Source organism: Carya illinoinensis, chromosome 9 (assembly GCF_018687715.1).
Source record: "Carya illinoinensis cultivar Pawnee chromosome 9, C.illinoinensisPawnee_v1, whole genome shotgun sequence".
NCBI classification, from domain to species: Eukaryota; Viridiplantae; Streptophyta; class Magnoliopsida; order Fagales; family Juglandaceae; genus Carya; species Carya illinoinensis.
The window spans coordinates 37,070,080-37,086,187 of record NC_056760.1 but is presented as its reverse complement, the minus strand read 5'-3'; the positions used below and the strand labels follow the sequence as shown (position 1 = coordinate 37,086,187).

Below are 16,108 nucleotides of genomic sequence, written 5' to 3'. Positions count from 1 at the left end.
AAATTTTCTGTTTGATTTTTCAGTAACATTATTCAAAAGGATTGGTCTACAGTCACCGCTGGGGGCTCCCACTCCCGCTTGGCTTGGAAAAAAAATTTTTTTTTAGTTTTTTTTTTCATATAATTTTTTAATATTTTTAAATATTTTGAAAAAAATAAAAAAATTTGTAATAATATTAAACAAATTTTTTTAATCATTAAAAAAAGGAACAAAAATAAAAAAATAAAACACTGATAGCGATCCCCAACAGACGATCTAATATTTTCCTATTCAAAATGTACAATACGCTTAATATTATTCAATGACAGATATTGACATGGCTAGCTATCACATCAATTATAAAAGGTTATCGAGCATTGTTCATACTTAGAGCATTCCCATCCGATTTCCTAAAACACTAAAATTCCTATAATTTGGGGTTTATTTTGAGGTTTTGATCAAAATACCCCCCACATCCGGATCCCTATTTTAGGGAAAAGGTTTAGGGAATAAACAGTAAGTCCCCATATTTGGGGACTCACTATTCAGTCCCTAAATCATTTTTATCAATATTTTATTCTAATATATAAAATAAATAATTTTTCAATCATCTACACTTTCTCTCATACTCATATTTATTATAGTTTTAAATAATAATTTTAAAAATAATTTAATTAATTAAGAAAATATAAAAAAATTAATTTTAAAAATATTATCATATTCACAAAAAAATAATTTAAATTTTTGTTTAAAATATTCACTAGAGTAATAGTTCAAAAAATAAGAAAAAATATTGAGTAGTTAAATTTGTAAATAGAAGTGAAAGAAAAAAGTAATAAAAAAGAATAGAAAAATATTATTTAATAGAATAGAGATAGGGATGGGGAATGGGATGTAGGAGGTTTTTGAAAGATGAATAAAATTTAGGAAAAAATTTGAGGAAAGGTGATTTTGAGTTAAATTTTAAGGATGAGGATGAGAAATGAGATGAGGATGCTCTTAAAAGGTTACGAGAGAGAATTTCCTCACTTTGATTATTTTGTGTTATAGATATTTTTTAGAAGAATTTTATTATATATAAGTAAAATTGCGTATTAATCTGTATATTAATATTGATTCTTTTATATTTAAAATTTAAATTAGTACTGTTTTCAATAAAATCTACTTTTTGACCAATCACAATAAATTAGTATATATATTAGTGCACAATTATGTTTGCAACTAGATTTTTCCTTTTTAGAATTAAAAAAAGAAATAAAAAATAATGTTAATGCTTTATCTATAAAGAGTCTAGTAATAATATATTCACAAATAAATATAATTTGATATAAGATGTTAAATTATAAAGATCTACTTGCTCTTTTTTCTCAATGCCATGTGCATCAGCCAACCATTTGTCATTACATGGTGATGAATTCAATAAGAGTAATGTTACTTATCATCTTAATTTTTATTATCTTATCATTATTGATATAATATTAAATGATTATAAATTATTTATTATATTTTATTTATGAATCTATTATCTAATATTATATCATAAAATAAAAAAAATAATGATGAATATATTTTTTTCAACCGATAATACTGACATATCTCATATAAATGCTTAATTTCGCCTAAAAAATGTGTTAGATGGGTTAAGTAATAGATTTATAAATATATATATTTTCGTATTATGTGATACGTGTAATCACGCGTGATCCACGACTGTTTTCATATACCTTGTATGTATGGATCACGTGCAAGAAAGAAACTCGGTTGCGCGTCCTTCCTTCCTACGTAGTTCATACTTCCACTAATCTACTACAGTAACAGCACAATGGCCTTACATGTTCGACCCGAGGAGTCTGAGGAGAGGAAATGATAGCACTTAAAAGTCAAAAGTGGGCCAAACTATCATTAACTCTTTCGCTCAGCTCCACTTACTCTTCGCTACTGAAATTGTGGCCCTCCATTTTCACACCTCGTTTCCACGCTTCTTTTTCTATCGTTGCTTTCCATTTTGTTCTCAGCACCCGATTTTCAATACCTTTGGCTGAGTTTTTCTACCGTTTCTAGATTTGGAGGCACAAAACCCAGCTTTTCACAAGCAGAAGGTGATTAATTTATCATTTTTCTCCTTATATGGATTATTATAATCATCCAGTTCGTCTTCTGTTTGTTTATTTTTCATAATTGAACTTTTGAATTTGTGATCTCTTGGTCGGTAAAACCCAATTGCCAATTTAGTCTTAGCTGTTCATTGAATTGCTACGCATATTGTGGCAAACCGAGAATGGTTTTCTTGTATCATGATTGATGACAATTATGAAAGATGAAGAAAAAGTTGTATATAATTATGCGGAAGCAAACACATCTGGGTTCTTAACTTTTTATCTAATAGCAGTCCTTAATTTCTGTTGCAGAAGATGCCAGAGTCTGTTATGGGTATCAGAGTCATAGGAGTTTCCTACATGCTCATCTATGGAAGGATCTGAATAGTCTTATCCATATCTATAGGCAGATTGATAATTTGGGGTTCAACTGTAAAGTAGAAGAAAACCGTCCAAGGCTAGGACTTTCTTTCCGCTCTTAATTCTGTGTGTTCTTAGCGGGTTGAGTGGAATTGGTATCAATGGAAGCTCCGGAGAGGCAACAAAGATTGGGTGGGAAGAAGATGACCAAGCAGTTGACCGGAAAACGGGATGACACGCCGCTGCATATGGCGGCGAGATTGGGGAATTTAGAATTGGCTAAGGAGATATTGGCAAACGATGGGGATGCAGAGTTGAAGCAATTGTTGTCCAAGCAGAACCAATCGGGTGAAACTGCCCTATATGTTGCTGCTGAGAACGGTTGCGTCGATTTAGTTAAGGAGTTGATAAAGCACTATGACGTTGGATTGGCTGGTACAAAAGCTAGAAATGGCTACGATGCATTCCATGTTGCTGCGAAGCAAGGGGAATTGGGTAAGTCCCTTTGGAAATTGAGATTTTATTCTTAACTTTCTCGTTTGATATATTTTTCTCAGCATCGAACACATACTTGGTGTTAAATCACTACTTGTCCTTAGGAAAGGAATTTGATATTTTAATCAGTAAGTAGAGTAGAGTTAGGATTCAAATTCAACCACTGCTTTGACGCCATGTTAAATTACAACTGATCTCAAAAGCTTAAAACGAGAGGTAATGGTGAACTTAAATCATTTGAAATTATATTATCTAATATTTAGTATTGAAACTGCAAAAATTTGTCATGACTACTACTACAACATAATTTTTTTTTTTTTATGACTCTTGTTTTGACGGTTTGTTCCAATGATAATCATGAACTATTTATCTGTTGCAGAGATATTGAAGGTCCTCACTGATGCCATTCCCGAACTCTCAATGACCGTTGATCTAACCAACACTACTGCATTACATACTGCTGCAGCACAAGGCCATATTGAAGTAGTAAATTTCCTCTTGGATAAAGGAAGTTGCTTGGCCACCATAGCCAGAAGTAATGGGAAAACTGCCTTGCATTCAGCTGCAAGGCATGGGTATTTGGAGATTCTCAAGGCCCTTTTGAGCAAAGAACCTGGAATCACTACAAGAACTGATAAGAAGGGGCAGACATCTCTCCACATGGCAGTTAAGGGACAGAACGTGGAGCTTGTGGATGAGCTGGTGAAGTCAGGTCCTTTGACAAACATGATTGATTCCAAGGGCAACACTGCATTGCATATAGCAACAAGGAAGGGTCGACTGCAGGTCAGGAAACTCTACTCCTGGTTGCTAATCTCTCTCTCTAAAATCTTCACCGAACGAGTTTTACTACTTGAAAGCTGGTGTGTAAGCACACCACTTACAATTTAAAGTTCAACTTTTAGGTTGCTATCTCAATTCGACTTTAAATCCCTTGGAAAGATACGGAAGTCCCTGACACACATGCTTTGGTTGCAGATTGTTCACAAGCTTGTCCAATGTGAGGGCATGGACAAGATTGCCATTAACAAATCCGGAGAAACTGCTCTCGACACTGCTGAGAAAGCAGGGCACTCTGAGATTGCTGCTATCCTGCGAGAGCATGGAGTTCAAAGTGCAAGTTCAATCAAAGCACCAACTGCAAACACGGCCAGAGAGCTGAAGCAAACCGTAAGCGACATAAAACATGGGGTGCATAATCAGCTAGAGCACACGCGACAAACAAGAAAGCGTGTGCAAGGCATAGCGAAGCGGCTTAACAAAATGCACTCAGAGGGGCTTAACAACGCAATCACCTCAACCACTGTTGTTGCCGTCCTGATTGCCACCGTTGCCTTTGCTGCCATCTTTAACATCCCAGGGCAATTTGAGGATGACCCAAAAAATCTTCCTCCTGACTATTCGCCCGGTGAAGCACGCATCGCTCCCACAACCGAGTTTATGATATTCATCATCTTTGACTCTACAGCCCTCTTCATATCATTGGCTGTGGTGGTAGTTCAAACTTCAATTGTAGTAATAGAGAGGAAGGCCAAAAAGCAAATGATGGCAATTATAAACAAGCTAATGTGGTTGGCTTGTGTGCTGGTTTCAGTGGCCTATCTTGCCTTGTCATATCTTGTGGTGGGAAAAAACCATAGGGGCTTGGCTGTCGGAGTAACGGCTGTTGGGACGGTGATCATGGCAACTACATTGGGGACAATGTGTTACTGGGTGATTGTGCACAGGATGGAGGCTTCTAAACTGCGCAGCATTAGGAGGTCTTCCATGAGCAGTACTAGGTCACAATCACGGTCTATGTCTGCTGTAATGTCGGATTCCGAGATTCTAAGCACAGTCTATGCAATTTGAGATCTCCTTGTTTTTTATCCTCGGTTTTGATCTTCCGGATATGTATATATCCCATGTCACATAGTCTTAACCTTTTCCTAGTCCGAGAGTATTGGATGCTTGAACAAAGGATGCCCATGATCGGATTATATTTGTATGAATGATCAATTGATCATGCATTATTTCTTTCAAAGCAAGTTAGTTCTAATTACTTATCGAAAAACCTTGTGTGGAAACCGGATTCTAGAATTCAAATATCTAATACTTCGGAGTAGATGATATATATAACATATAAACCTTATATTGGATTTCGCTGTGAATTAGGTTTTGTTTTTGCACCTTGGTTTGGGGCTATTTTGGCTCTCCAAAGCGTTTGATTGTAATCACTATATTCCTCTTCGGTAAGGAAGTGAATTTTTAATAAAAGAAATTTCTATTTAGTATTACAATTTGTTGTTGAATTTGACTATAAACCAACAAAATTCCTCCAATATCCTTTAAAATTAAGAACAATTAGTCAAGTCAAGAAATGCATGATTGAAAATCACTACAAATTTAAAAAAAAAAAAATCATTCTAAGGTCAAATGTTTCTTGGCAAGGCAATGGGAGAGATCAACAGTCCGTATGCTGAGAAGAAGAGAATTCTTGTTGCGGGCGGGTTTCCGAGCCTAATCTGTTCATAGAATGGATAATCATCTAAGACTGAAAAATTTTCAAATAAAATAAAAAAAAAAAGTCTAAGACCGTCAAAAGAAAAGAAAAGAAAAATCGGTCTAACAGTTAGAATCGTATGAGAAAATTGTAATATTATAATATTATAAGTACGTAGTCCTGAAGTATGTAAGTGTCTATTATTAAAAATTAATTTTCTTTTCATGAAGTCTCGTATTTATTCATTTTTTTAAACGCATTTATACAAACCAAAATGAACAAATCATTTCAACTACAGTTTTGCTTCTCTATTTTTTTTTTTTTTTTTTCCTTATTTCAGTTCGTTCGTTTCCAATTTTAAATATTTTAGACCGAACCGAATTAAATATTCTATAAATTTCTATTTACATTTAATATGATATATTTATTATAAATATTAAAAGGATAATAATTGTTGCATGCAATTCTAAGTAATTATTATACATGTACAAGAATTATTATACCTGATGGATTGATATGCCTTGGAATATAAGTAGGCTTGTAAAGTATATAATGCATGAGCATAATAGGTAAAAATTGTTGTGGCACCTTGCTGATGTCGCAATTTGATGACTTGGCATGTGTACGTGGCAGTTTTCTTCCATGTATTATTCAAAATATAATTTAATTATTTAAAATATTTTATCTCATCTTATTTTATTTTATTATTATAATATTTACAAATTTTTATATTAAATATAATAAATAATTTAATTTTTTTAAATTTTAAAATAAAATTAATATTTAAAAATTATATTATAATAATATTTTAAACAACTTTTAAACACCTTAACTCAGTTTTGCAATCAATGGATTGTTTGTCGTGAATGCCCACCCGTTGTTTTTCATCTAAAACCATGGTTTGTAAGTGGTTCCATCATTATTACATCCTAGTATGCTGCATTGATAGTCAAAGTGGGAAGCCGTAAAGTCACTAATTATATGCTGGACCAACCCTATGATGTCATATCTATTTAGACTAACAGAAATGATTTGTACAGTCGGAAAATGTAATCGGCGTGCAGTTAGTTGTAAAAAAAAAATTAATACGGGATCTACATGAAAAAAAAAATTATTTTTATAACTTTTTATAATTCATGTAGGTCCCCCTGAATATAAAATAATTTTTTTATAATTTTTTTTTATTCATTCCGTACAGCCGACTGCACGCCGACTGCGTTTCCCGACTGTATGTAGCAAAGCCCTTAGACTAATAACATCAGCATGCACGAAATCGCGGACTTTTATTTCATTGAAAAAAATATTTTAATTATAAAAAAATTATACAAAAATAAATTTATAATCTACTGTAATATATCAAATTATAAAATTACTTTTATCATAAAATAGATATAATAAATTTTATAAAATTATATCAATTTATAAATTTATTTTATATAATTTTTTTGTATTTATAATATTTATTTATTTTTTTTTTAAAGAATCCATTTGCAAGCTCTTTTGCTTAGATTTTGAGGGAATGATATATGAAAAATTCCTCTTCCAAAATCAAGTGCCTGACTTAGTCATGCGAGTAAGCACACTGATTAAGGGAAATGCCTTTTACAAACGTCGGATATAAGCAGCACGCAATTAACATATTTAATAATAATTTTTTTTTAATTGTCTCTCCTCTCTCTTTCATTCTCTTTTTATTTTTGTCAGTTACCATTTAATAAGTGCTTAAAGAAGAAAGGAAAAGAGAGGTATTCGTTTTTTATTTTTTTTATTCTTTCTGCACATTCGTTTACACGCCACTTGTACATTACGACAGTACCTAACAGCTCTGCATAATTAAATAGTGATGAGCGACTTTCGTTATCCTTTGGTTGAGCGACATCTCATGGCTATCTTCTCTATCATTTTAATATTTTCTTCCATTCCTTTGAAAATTGAATCATTCCCGGCCCGCATCGATAAATCCGATGCACCACATCAAAAAAAATCAATTTATTAACTTTTTTCTCTACATAATTGGAACAAGTAAATTGCGTATGTGTTTAAAGGTAACGAATTATGTAAAAGTATTATTTTTTCCAGTTTGGATACTCTTTTTTGGAATGATCATGTCTATTAGAGTCTCATTTTGGGAGGAGCATCACATAATGCGGGCCATTCATTACTCGTTAGAAAAGTGAAATGAGATGAATTGAGATAATTTATAAATAGTAATAAATTTATTGAGTTGAGATGTGATGAAATGATTTTTGAAAATTTTGTATGTTTAAATTAAGAAGTGAGATAAAATGAGATGGTTTTGATTTAGAAAATAATTTTAAAATAAATATTTTGATTAAAGAGTTTCTCTTTATACGAGTTAGTTTCATCTCATCTCTGAAACCAAACGATTAATTGTACGTTTGCTTTGGTCATGATAGTATTTGAATATAATGAAACTTTTGGGTCTGTTTGATTATACATACAAGATGAGATTAGATAAAAAATATGTAAATAATAGTGAGATAATTTGTGAATAGTAATGTAGTTGAGTTAGATTTTTATGGAGTTTTGAGAAACAAAAGAGAAAAAGTTTGATAAAAAAATAATAAAGTTAAAATGGAGTTAAAATATAATTTTTTAATATAATTTTTATTTTTAGAATTTAAAAAAATTGAATTATTTTTTATATTTTGTTTAAAAATTTGAAAAAATTGGAATAATGAGATAATGATCAAATAAAAAAAGTAAAAAAGTTAAAATTTGAAATAAAAAATATTTATATTTAAATAATATTTAAATATTGAAATGAAATTTTTTACACCACTTATTATTTATTTATTTATTCTTTACAGGAGAATGACAGTATCCTACAAAATGATTAATAAGGCTCCAAATGAATCAGATAACATGGGCCTGCAATTTTGGACCTTCACTGTTAGCAAGATCTTTCGGCCCATATATCATGAGGAACAATACATTGGGGTGTAGCAAGATATGTCTATTGCTGTCTATGATTTTTGTCGATTATACATTGAGATATCGCCATCAATGACTCAGCTATATATATATATATATATATATAATATACTTATGATCTTTTTGTGTGTGTAAATGAAAGACTCTTTGAATTAAAGATTGTATGAGATATAGATGAATCACTTAATAGGAAATGAATATGAGGTGAGAAATTTCCGTCACACGCAATATAATCAGGCTCTTTTAAATCTGAAAAATGTTTTTCATCTTAAATTGTGTCATTTCTTGTCGTTTCTTCTGATACGCATTTCAAATAGTTGTCTACTTGAATACCAAACATAATATACGATTTAAAACGTGTCATGTAATATTTAAACTGTTATAAATGGTTTAGAGAGAGAGAGAGAGAGAGAGAGAGAGAGTATTGAATAATGGCACACAGGTAAATTAAGTTTGATCTTTGTTTTTGTTATAAGACGTACGTTGTTTGTTGTTTTTTAGGTGGAGATGATGATTAAGGTTATCTTAAGACGTTGTATATGTGGAGCTAGGGACCCATTTTCGTCTCTTGACTTTCTTTTGCCCATATTAACTTGTCAAGTCTAGGGTTGGGCAACTGAGCTGGATTTTTTTTTGGCCTGGTCCGGAACCCGGTTATCCGGGTTCCGGTTACGGGCACCGGCTCGGAAAACACCCATATATTGGGTGGTGAATTTCTTCACATGCGATGTGCTGCCCATATATTGAATCTGATTGTTATGGACGGCTTGAATGATGTAATTGATTTTGTGTCAAAGATTAGGGATGCTGTCCGGTATGTGAAATCCCCACCTTCAAGATTTGCCAAGTTCAAGGCTTGTGCGGTAAATGAAAAAATTAGTGGGAGGATGATTTACTTGGATGTTCCTACTAGATGGAACTCTACATATTTGATGTTGAGTACCGCTGAAAAACACAAACAAGCCTTTGAACAATATGTGTTTGTGGATGACCAATTCTTGAACCCTACTAGCAATGATTGGAAAAATGCACAGATTTTTGTGGAGTTGCTGAAAGTTTTTTATGATGTTACATTAAGCATTTCTGGTTCTTTGTATGTGACAGCTAATGTTTATTTTGAGCAACTTTGCACAATTGAGGATACATTAAATGATATGTGCTTGAGTGATGATATTATCACTAGTACTATAGACATAAATATGAGAAACAAGTATGAGAAGTATTGGGGTAGCACAAATAGGTTCAACTTGATGATATATGTTGCTTTTGTGCTTGATCCACGATATAAAATAATGGCAATGAATTTCTGGTTGCAAAAATGCAGAGGGTGTGAGTTGGCGAATAAGATAGAGGACAGGGTTAAACTCCTTTTAGGCCGCTTGATTGAGCAGTATAACACATTTCGTGTGGCTAGTGGGAAGAGTTCTAATATGGCTCAAGGAAGGCCAAGCAGCACTAATATAAATATTGGTAATGAGCCAGCACCTACTAAATTTAAGATCATGTTTACCAACTTTCTTAAGGAACAGGGTGTTACGGAGTTTAGATTGGAGCTAGATAGATATTTTTCTGAGACATGTATAGACGACTCGCTCGGTTTTGATATCTTAGATTGGTGGAGAATTAATGCCGTTAACTATCATGTTCTTGCTGAGGTAGCACGTGATGTGTTAGCCACCCCCATTTTCACTGTTGCCTCGGAGTCCGCATTTAGTACTGGAGGACGCATATTGGATCCTTTTAGGAGTTCCTTGTCTCCAGAAACTGTTGAACCTCTCATTTGCATCCAAAATTGGTTAATGACCAAACCAATTAACATTTGAGATTTGGAAGAATACATACAGTCGATGGACCTTGAAGGTAAGTTTGAAACGTGAAATATTTTTTTTAATATCTATCTAATTCGGTTTATTATTTATCTAACTCAATTTTTAATTTTTTTTAGACGATCATCTAGCTTCATCTTCAACCGAAGCTGATGTGAGTCTCCATTCCCATTCATGCTGAAAAGTTTATCCCTGGTTAATTTTCAATGGAGGTAAGAGATTTTGTACAAATTATTCAGGTTTAACCTCGTTCTCCTTATGTTTTTGTTTCCTAGGAATAAAAATGTTTTACATTTCAAAGTGAAGAACATTGCTATTTTCTTGATTTTGGTTTCTAGACTCTTCAATGCAATTTTTTCATTTGTTAAACATTGCTCAGGTGCATCTTATAAGCTGGATTTGGAAAGATATTTTCCATATGATATTCTCTAAGGAGTGCATGAACATCGAAAAGGGAGAAAGTAAACACATCAACTTCTATTTTACCTTTTTTTTTTCTCCTCTTTTCTTTCTTTCCTTTTGACTAAAATCTTGAACATAAATTTCTTAAAGCCTCCGAGGTGAAAAAGGATTTAGAGGAAAAAAAACTCAACTTTATTGACTCCAAAGATGACTTACAATGACAATTAAAAATGCTTATTATCAAATAAGCCAATATAAATTGAAATACTGAAGTTGATCCACATGCTAAAGTTCTAAACTATGTACATCGAATCAGCTATTTCTTCTTTCTATGGTTTCATGTATTTGATATTTGCCTCTGCTCAGCAAGTTCCTGTGCATCCAAGAACTTTAGACCACATGGCAATATAATTATGTGCAATATAATTGTGCATTAACAATCTTGTTTGTTTTTTGCATGCACAGAATATAATTATGTACTGTTGTTTATATATTTAACCATGTATTTGCAGGTTTTTGGCTTTTGCAAATGCTGTTGCATGTGCCTTCTCTGTGCTGTCCTTGCTGTCCTTGCATCTACTACTTGTTCTTACATGATTTGGTATGGTTGTGTCTACGGATCAAGATCTGGAAGTGGGGTTTGCATTGCTCTTTATATTTCTTTTTTAATTTTTTTCCTTTTTTTTTTAATGGGGTTTTTGAGAATTTTCAAAGATGAAGATTGGGCTGAAAATTTGAGGTTGATAGAAGATTATAAAAGGGATTAAGATTAGAGTTCTTTTAGTAAAGTTTTCATTTTTAATTTTTCGAAGTTTGATGCTGTCATTTTGATTTATCTGTAATTTTGGAAGTTTAATTTTTTTTGGAAGTTTGATGCTGTCATTTTGAGAATTTTTAAGTTCAATGGCTAGTTTATTTCCTTGCATGGCTAGTTTTCATTTTGTTTGTAATCAGTTTTAGGAATGTTGTATTAATTTGATTTATCTTCTCATTTTCACTTTGTGTATGTTTTTGCACAAATTGGGATGAGTTTGTAATGAGGAATGTTGATCATCAGGAATTATTGATCAAGGATAAGTGAGTGAGTCCTTTCTCTACCTCTGCTCCTTTTGTTCTCTGCAGGCACCACTGACTCTCTCGATTTCTCCTAGTTCCTCTCACTTTTCTTTTTCACAATCACGACACCGACCCCAGTACTCTGTCTGCTCATTTCTTTTTGCTTGTGTTAAATTTCTTTTAATACCCATGTTATGGACGTGAAGTCTTAAAAGTCATAATCATGAAAACTCAAGTACTTCGGGTATTTTCTATTTTAATATTTATAGAAAAAAAAAAAACTGGGTCTAGGCTGGAACCCAACTCAGATCAATCAGGATTCCAGCCCGAGTCATAACCTGGATATATCCGGGCCGGACTCCAGCCCAGATTTGAAATCCGGATTTCGGATTGGATATACCCAAATATCCGATTGCTCAGTCCTAATCAAATCGTTGGAGACATGCATCAGGTTGAGAGAGTAAGAAGATGACAAGTTGCATGCAGACGATATGGATACCTCAAGAGTTCAATCTCCCCTGACATTTACTCACAAGATCCCCACCTGCTTACTGGCCCCAACAGTGCCACGTCATTAACACACTTAAACACATACTTTATTTTTTATTTTTTATTTTATAGTAATATGTAAATTAATAGTTAGTTTTCAGTGGCTAGTAACATTTTTCCCTGGATATTTCTGGTCTGGACAGGATAAACAGCGGCGGACCTACGTTTGCCATTGGCTCCCCAAATTAATTTTTTTTTAAAATTAAAATATACTCTAGTTTTTAATGATAATTTTATAAATACAGAAAATGACCCTCAAAAAATTTATAATTTCTATATACTCTATAAAATTTTATAAAATCTCAATATACTTAAAATTAAATATCTCTCTAACTTTTTTCTTATAGTTCAAGAATTTTGTATAATTTATATATATATTATTTATTTTCAAGGATGTGGTCTCACCAAAATTAAATAAAAATTAAGTTTAGGAGAAATAATAAACTTATTAATATCATTCCAAAATTTTTTGTTATATAATATTAGGTTTCCTAATATGAAATAATCCAAAATAAAAATACAAGAAAAATCATTTAAAGTTAGTGATTTATATGGAAAATAGTTGAAAAGTTTTATCATCTAAACTTTATTAAGCAAGAATATATAGAGTTTACATGAAATTTAAAAAACTAGCTTACGTACTATAATGAAATATGACATTTTAAAAGATCAATTGATAGTTTCTATGTAGCAAATAAATTCCAAATATTTTATTACAAAAATAATAATAAATAAATATTATTTCATGAAACATTATCATAAAAAATATGAAACATATATTACAACGTTATATTTTTATAATTTTATTTCTACGTATATATTATAAATTATCGAAATCTAATTTTATATATAATTTTATTTTTATGATTTTTGAATATCAGTGTGTCATACATTAAAAAATTTGGCCTCCCTTCAAAAAAAAACTTGTTGATCCCGCCACTGCACATGCAGTCGCATATTTATCTGAAAACCTGTCAAATACTCGGGAGGAAGTGGCCGGGTATATACGAAGAAACGATCGATTTTGAAATTTCTACAAATATATGGCACATACCATAATAGTTTGTTAGGTTGAGATTAAAGTTTTAGAAGTCATATATATATATATATATAGATATATAGACACATATATATTGAATCTTTTATCTCAAAATTATTGAGGAAAAACCTCTGGAATTGCTGATCTTCTTGTTCAATAAACCATAACATCTTCTTCCTTCTTCGGTGAGTGTGGATCTTTTTCTTATTATTTTATATTAAATTAATAAGTAACTATTGGAATATTGGCTTCTATGGTAAAAAAATGAGACTAAAATTAAATGCATACTTTTAAGTCGTGCAAGTCTTGTACAATTATTTTGCAAAACAGAAGTAGGGCCAAGCAATCATATTTTCCAGTGCCATGTTAATTTCACTATAATTCTAAAACTTCTGATTAACTTTAAAAGATGAACGAATCTAACGGTACATGAAAACCAAGCAACCAATTGAACATCGAAATACATTAAGTGACAGCACTCCTTTCGGAAAGTCGAACAAGAACTTCAGGTCTTTCCATCTTACTCGCAACGTCGCACCTTGTCTCTCCATGTCTCTCTGGTGGGCTTCTTATCCCCCATGGCGATAAGCATCGATCAGATGCTGCAAAATCCTCTTATTTGTTCATTAATATCCCCACAAACTGCAGACCTTGAAGCAAACAACTGTGAACAAACCCCAGCTTCACTGGCTACCCTTGGAGAACCATACAGCCGTTGAGACTGTTTACAGTGAGCGATTGCTTCCTCTATCGAACCCTCTGTCTCTGAATTTGCGCTGCAACTCCTCTTGAGCAGCTGCAAATCGTAAAAACCACTTGAACCAAATGAAAAAGATGAAGAGCCAGATGAAGATGTAGACGAAGATGAAGACTTCGTCGCAGAATGCCGTTGAATCACCCCAGAAAATGACCTCCTGTGGCTAGTAACACTTTCCTCCAGCATCTCTCTTTCAATGCTCTTCATCAAAGTCGTTGATATCTGGTATCTGTCAAATGGGTTTTTCTTGGCTTCCTTCGTGAACTGTTGCAGACAGTCCTCTCCCTTTGAGGGAACTTTTGCTTCAACATTGCAAGCTGCTGCCTTGGCACATGAGGATTCATTTGAACAACCAGATTTGCTGAACAAAGACTTGAGATATGATCTTGAAGCCTTGAGCTTTTGACCCATTGCGAATTGCTTGATTTGCTTCAGCTTTTTGGACCAAGACCTCTTTGGACGATCACCATTAATGAATCCACCCGTTTCAGTTGGCCATTGGAAGAAATACTCACCTGGATTTAGTTCAGTGCTAACCCGGCAAGACTCCGATGGTGAAATGTTGCAGGATTCAAGTGGGGTACTGGTATTAGTAGGTGTGGTGGAGCTACTGATGATCAAAGGATTGCCATAATTTTCTTCCAAGCCTTCTTCTTCATGAGCAGTTTTATCATGTTCATTTGTAGTGCTGGAAGAACTCTCGAGGATTTTTCTAACCATTTGCAAGCGAGGAGGGAGATGAAGAGGAAGGAGTTTTCCTCTGTAGAAAAGCTCATCTGCTGCAGAAGTTGTGGGTTCTTTTTCAAGTGAAATTGAAGTCATTTGAAACTCAAATTCTCTGGTTTGTGGGGGAGAACTGATTGAGTAACAGAAGAAGTTGGAAGAAGAGCTCAGCTCCATATCAATATAATCCTCATCTGCATGGTTATAATATGAAGGTTGGTTTGTAGCCATGTCATGTGAACCACTGTCACAAACCTCCATCTCTTTTCTCTGCAATTTGTGTATAGAGAATAGATACTGCTTTAGTCTGCTTATGGGGAAGTGAGCTTTTTGACGAAGGAAGAGAAGGGCAGAGCATCATTTTAAAGTGAGGATGGTGCCAAACTAGAATAATAATATAAAATTGCATTAATTGTCAGAATATTTTTTTGAGTATCTTGAATTTGAATGCTTCCAAGTAAGAAAATCTAGAAAGCAATTGTGGACCTTTCCCGGTCGAGCATCCACTCACTGAACCATATGTGCATAGCTTGTTCATTTCTCCATCAAAAAGGTTATGTAGTTTATATGCTAGTTGCTTCTGTTTCAACTGGGTGTGATATATCATATATATATGTTGAGAGATGCACACCGGCAGCTTAACCCACATCTAGGTAGTAGTAGTACCTATTTTCTAGCCATTATTAAAGTGAATGGTTACGCTCCTAGAATAGAGATATATATAAAAGATAATGCTTATTCCATAGATAAAAGTCACTGAAGCTGTCACCGATTCTCTTCATCTTCTTCTTCTTAATTTTATTTTAACTTAGTGATTATGGAAGTATTTTTAAATGATGTAATTTTTTTATAAAAAAAATTATTAAAAAAATCAAAAAAAAAAAAAAAAAAACCCGATTCGACAGGGTTTATCTGTGGACATAGCAACATAGCAGCGCCCGTATATAAAACATGTTCTATACTCTTTGTTAAATATTGAAGTTGTACAAATTAAAGTACACACGAGTGGTAATAAATGTTAATGTCTGACCCACTTCATGCATGTTTCTATATTTATCCAACTTGAATATATCAAATTTGGATAAGAACTTAAAATCTTTGAGGATAACAATATCCCGATTTAAAAGTCTTGAGTACTATTGAAACTTGGAAGAGGAGGAAAAGGCTAAAGAAAAAGAAACGAAGGGTGAGTACAATGATTCAAGCAAGTACTTGGAAAGCTGGTGACGAGGAGAGAACAGGGAATCACAAATCCAAAGTGAATGGACCATTGGCCTAGTGGATGACATTGCTAGTACAATAATCCATATGTATCTTCTTTTATTCTTTCGTTTCATGCATGCACGCGTACACCTTGTACATATATGTTGTTGGTGCCTTGAATTTGAA

At 32.9% G+C, this 16,108-nt stretch overlaps 2 protein-coding genes across 3 annotated transcripts; one reads left to right on the top strand and one right to left on the bottom strand.

Annotated features, from left to right (window-relative positions):
- The first annotated feature begins 1,842 nt into the window (after positions 1-1,842).
- LOC122276679 (ankyrin repeat-containing protein At5g02620-like) lies at positions 1,843-4,996 on the top strand. 2 transcript variants are annotated; one of them, XM_043086558.1, is made up of 4 exons: positions 1,843-2,078; positions 2,391-2,930; positions 3,310-3,716; positions 3,909-4,996. In XM_043086558.1, the coding sequence occupies exons 2-4, from the start codon at positions 2,597-2,599 to the stop codon at positions 4,779-4,781; spliced, it is 1,614 nt and encodes a 537-aa protein (XP_042942492.1). In that variant the 5' UTR covers positions 1,843-2,078; positions 2,391-2,596; the 3' UTR covers positions 4,782-4,996. The 2 variants fall into 2 exon arrangements, with proteins under 2 accessions (XP_042942492.1, XP_042942491.1); XM_043086557.1 differs by having other exon boundaries at positions 2,388-2,930.
- Positions 4,997-13,506: 8,510 nt separating this feature from the next.
- LOC122275466 (probable membrane-associated kinase regulator 4) lies at positions 13,507-15,276 on the bottom strand. The gene has a single exon (XM_043084538.1). It carries the CDS (start codon positions 14,978-14,980, stop codon positions 13,835-13,837), a length of 1,146 nt encoding a protein of 381 aa, XP_042940472.1. The 5' UTR covers positions 14,981-15,276; the 3' UTR covers positions 13,507-13,834.
- Between the last annotated feature and the right edge of the window lie 832 nt (positions 15,277-16,108).

Coding starts and splice junctions, on each gene's coding strand:
- LOC122276679 (XM_043086558.1), top strand. CDS start 2,597: ATGGAAGCTCCGGAGAGGCAACAAAGATTGGGTGGGAAGAAGATGACC. Junction 2,931..3,309: donor TGCGAAGCAAGGGGAATTGG/GTAAGTCCCTTT, acceptor TATCTGTTGCAG/AGATATTGAAGGTCCTCACT. Junction 3,717..3,908: donor CAAGGAAGGGTCGACTGCAG/GTCAGGAAACTC, acceptor CTTTGGTTGCAG/ATTGTTCACAAGCTTGTCCA.
- LOC122275466 (XM_043084538.1), bottom strand. CDS start 14,980: ATGGAGGTTTGTGACAGTGGTTCACATGACATGGCTACAAACCAACCT.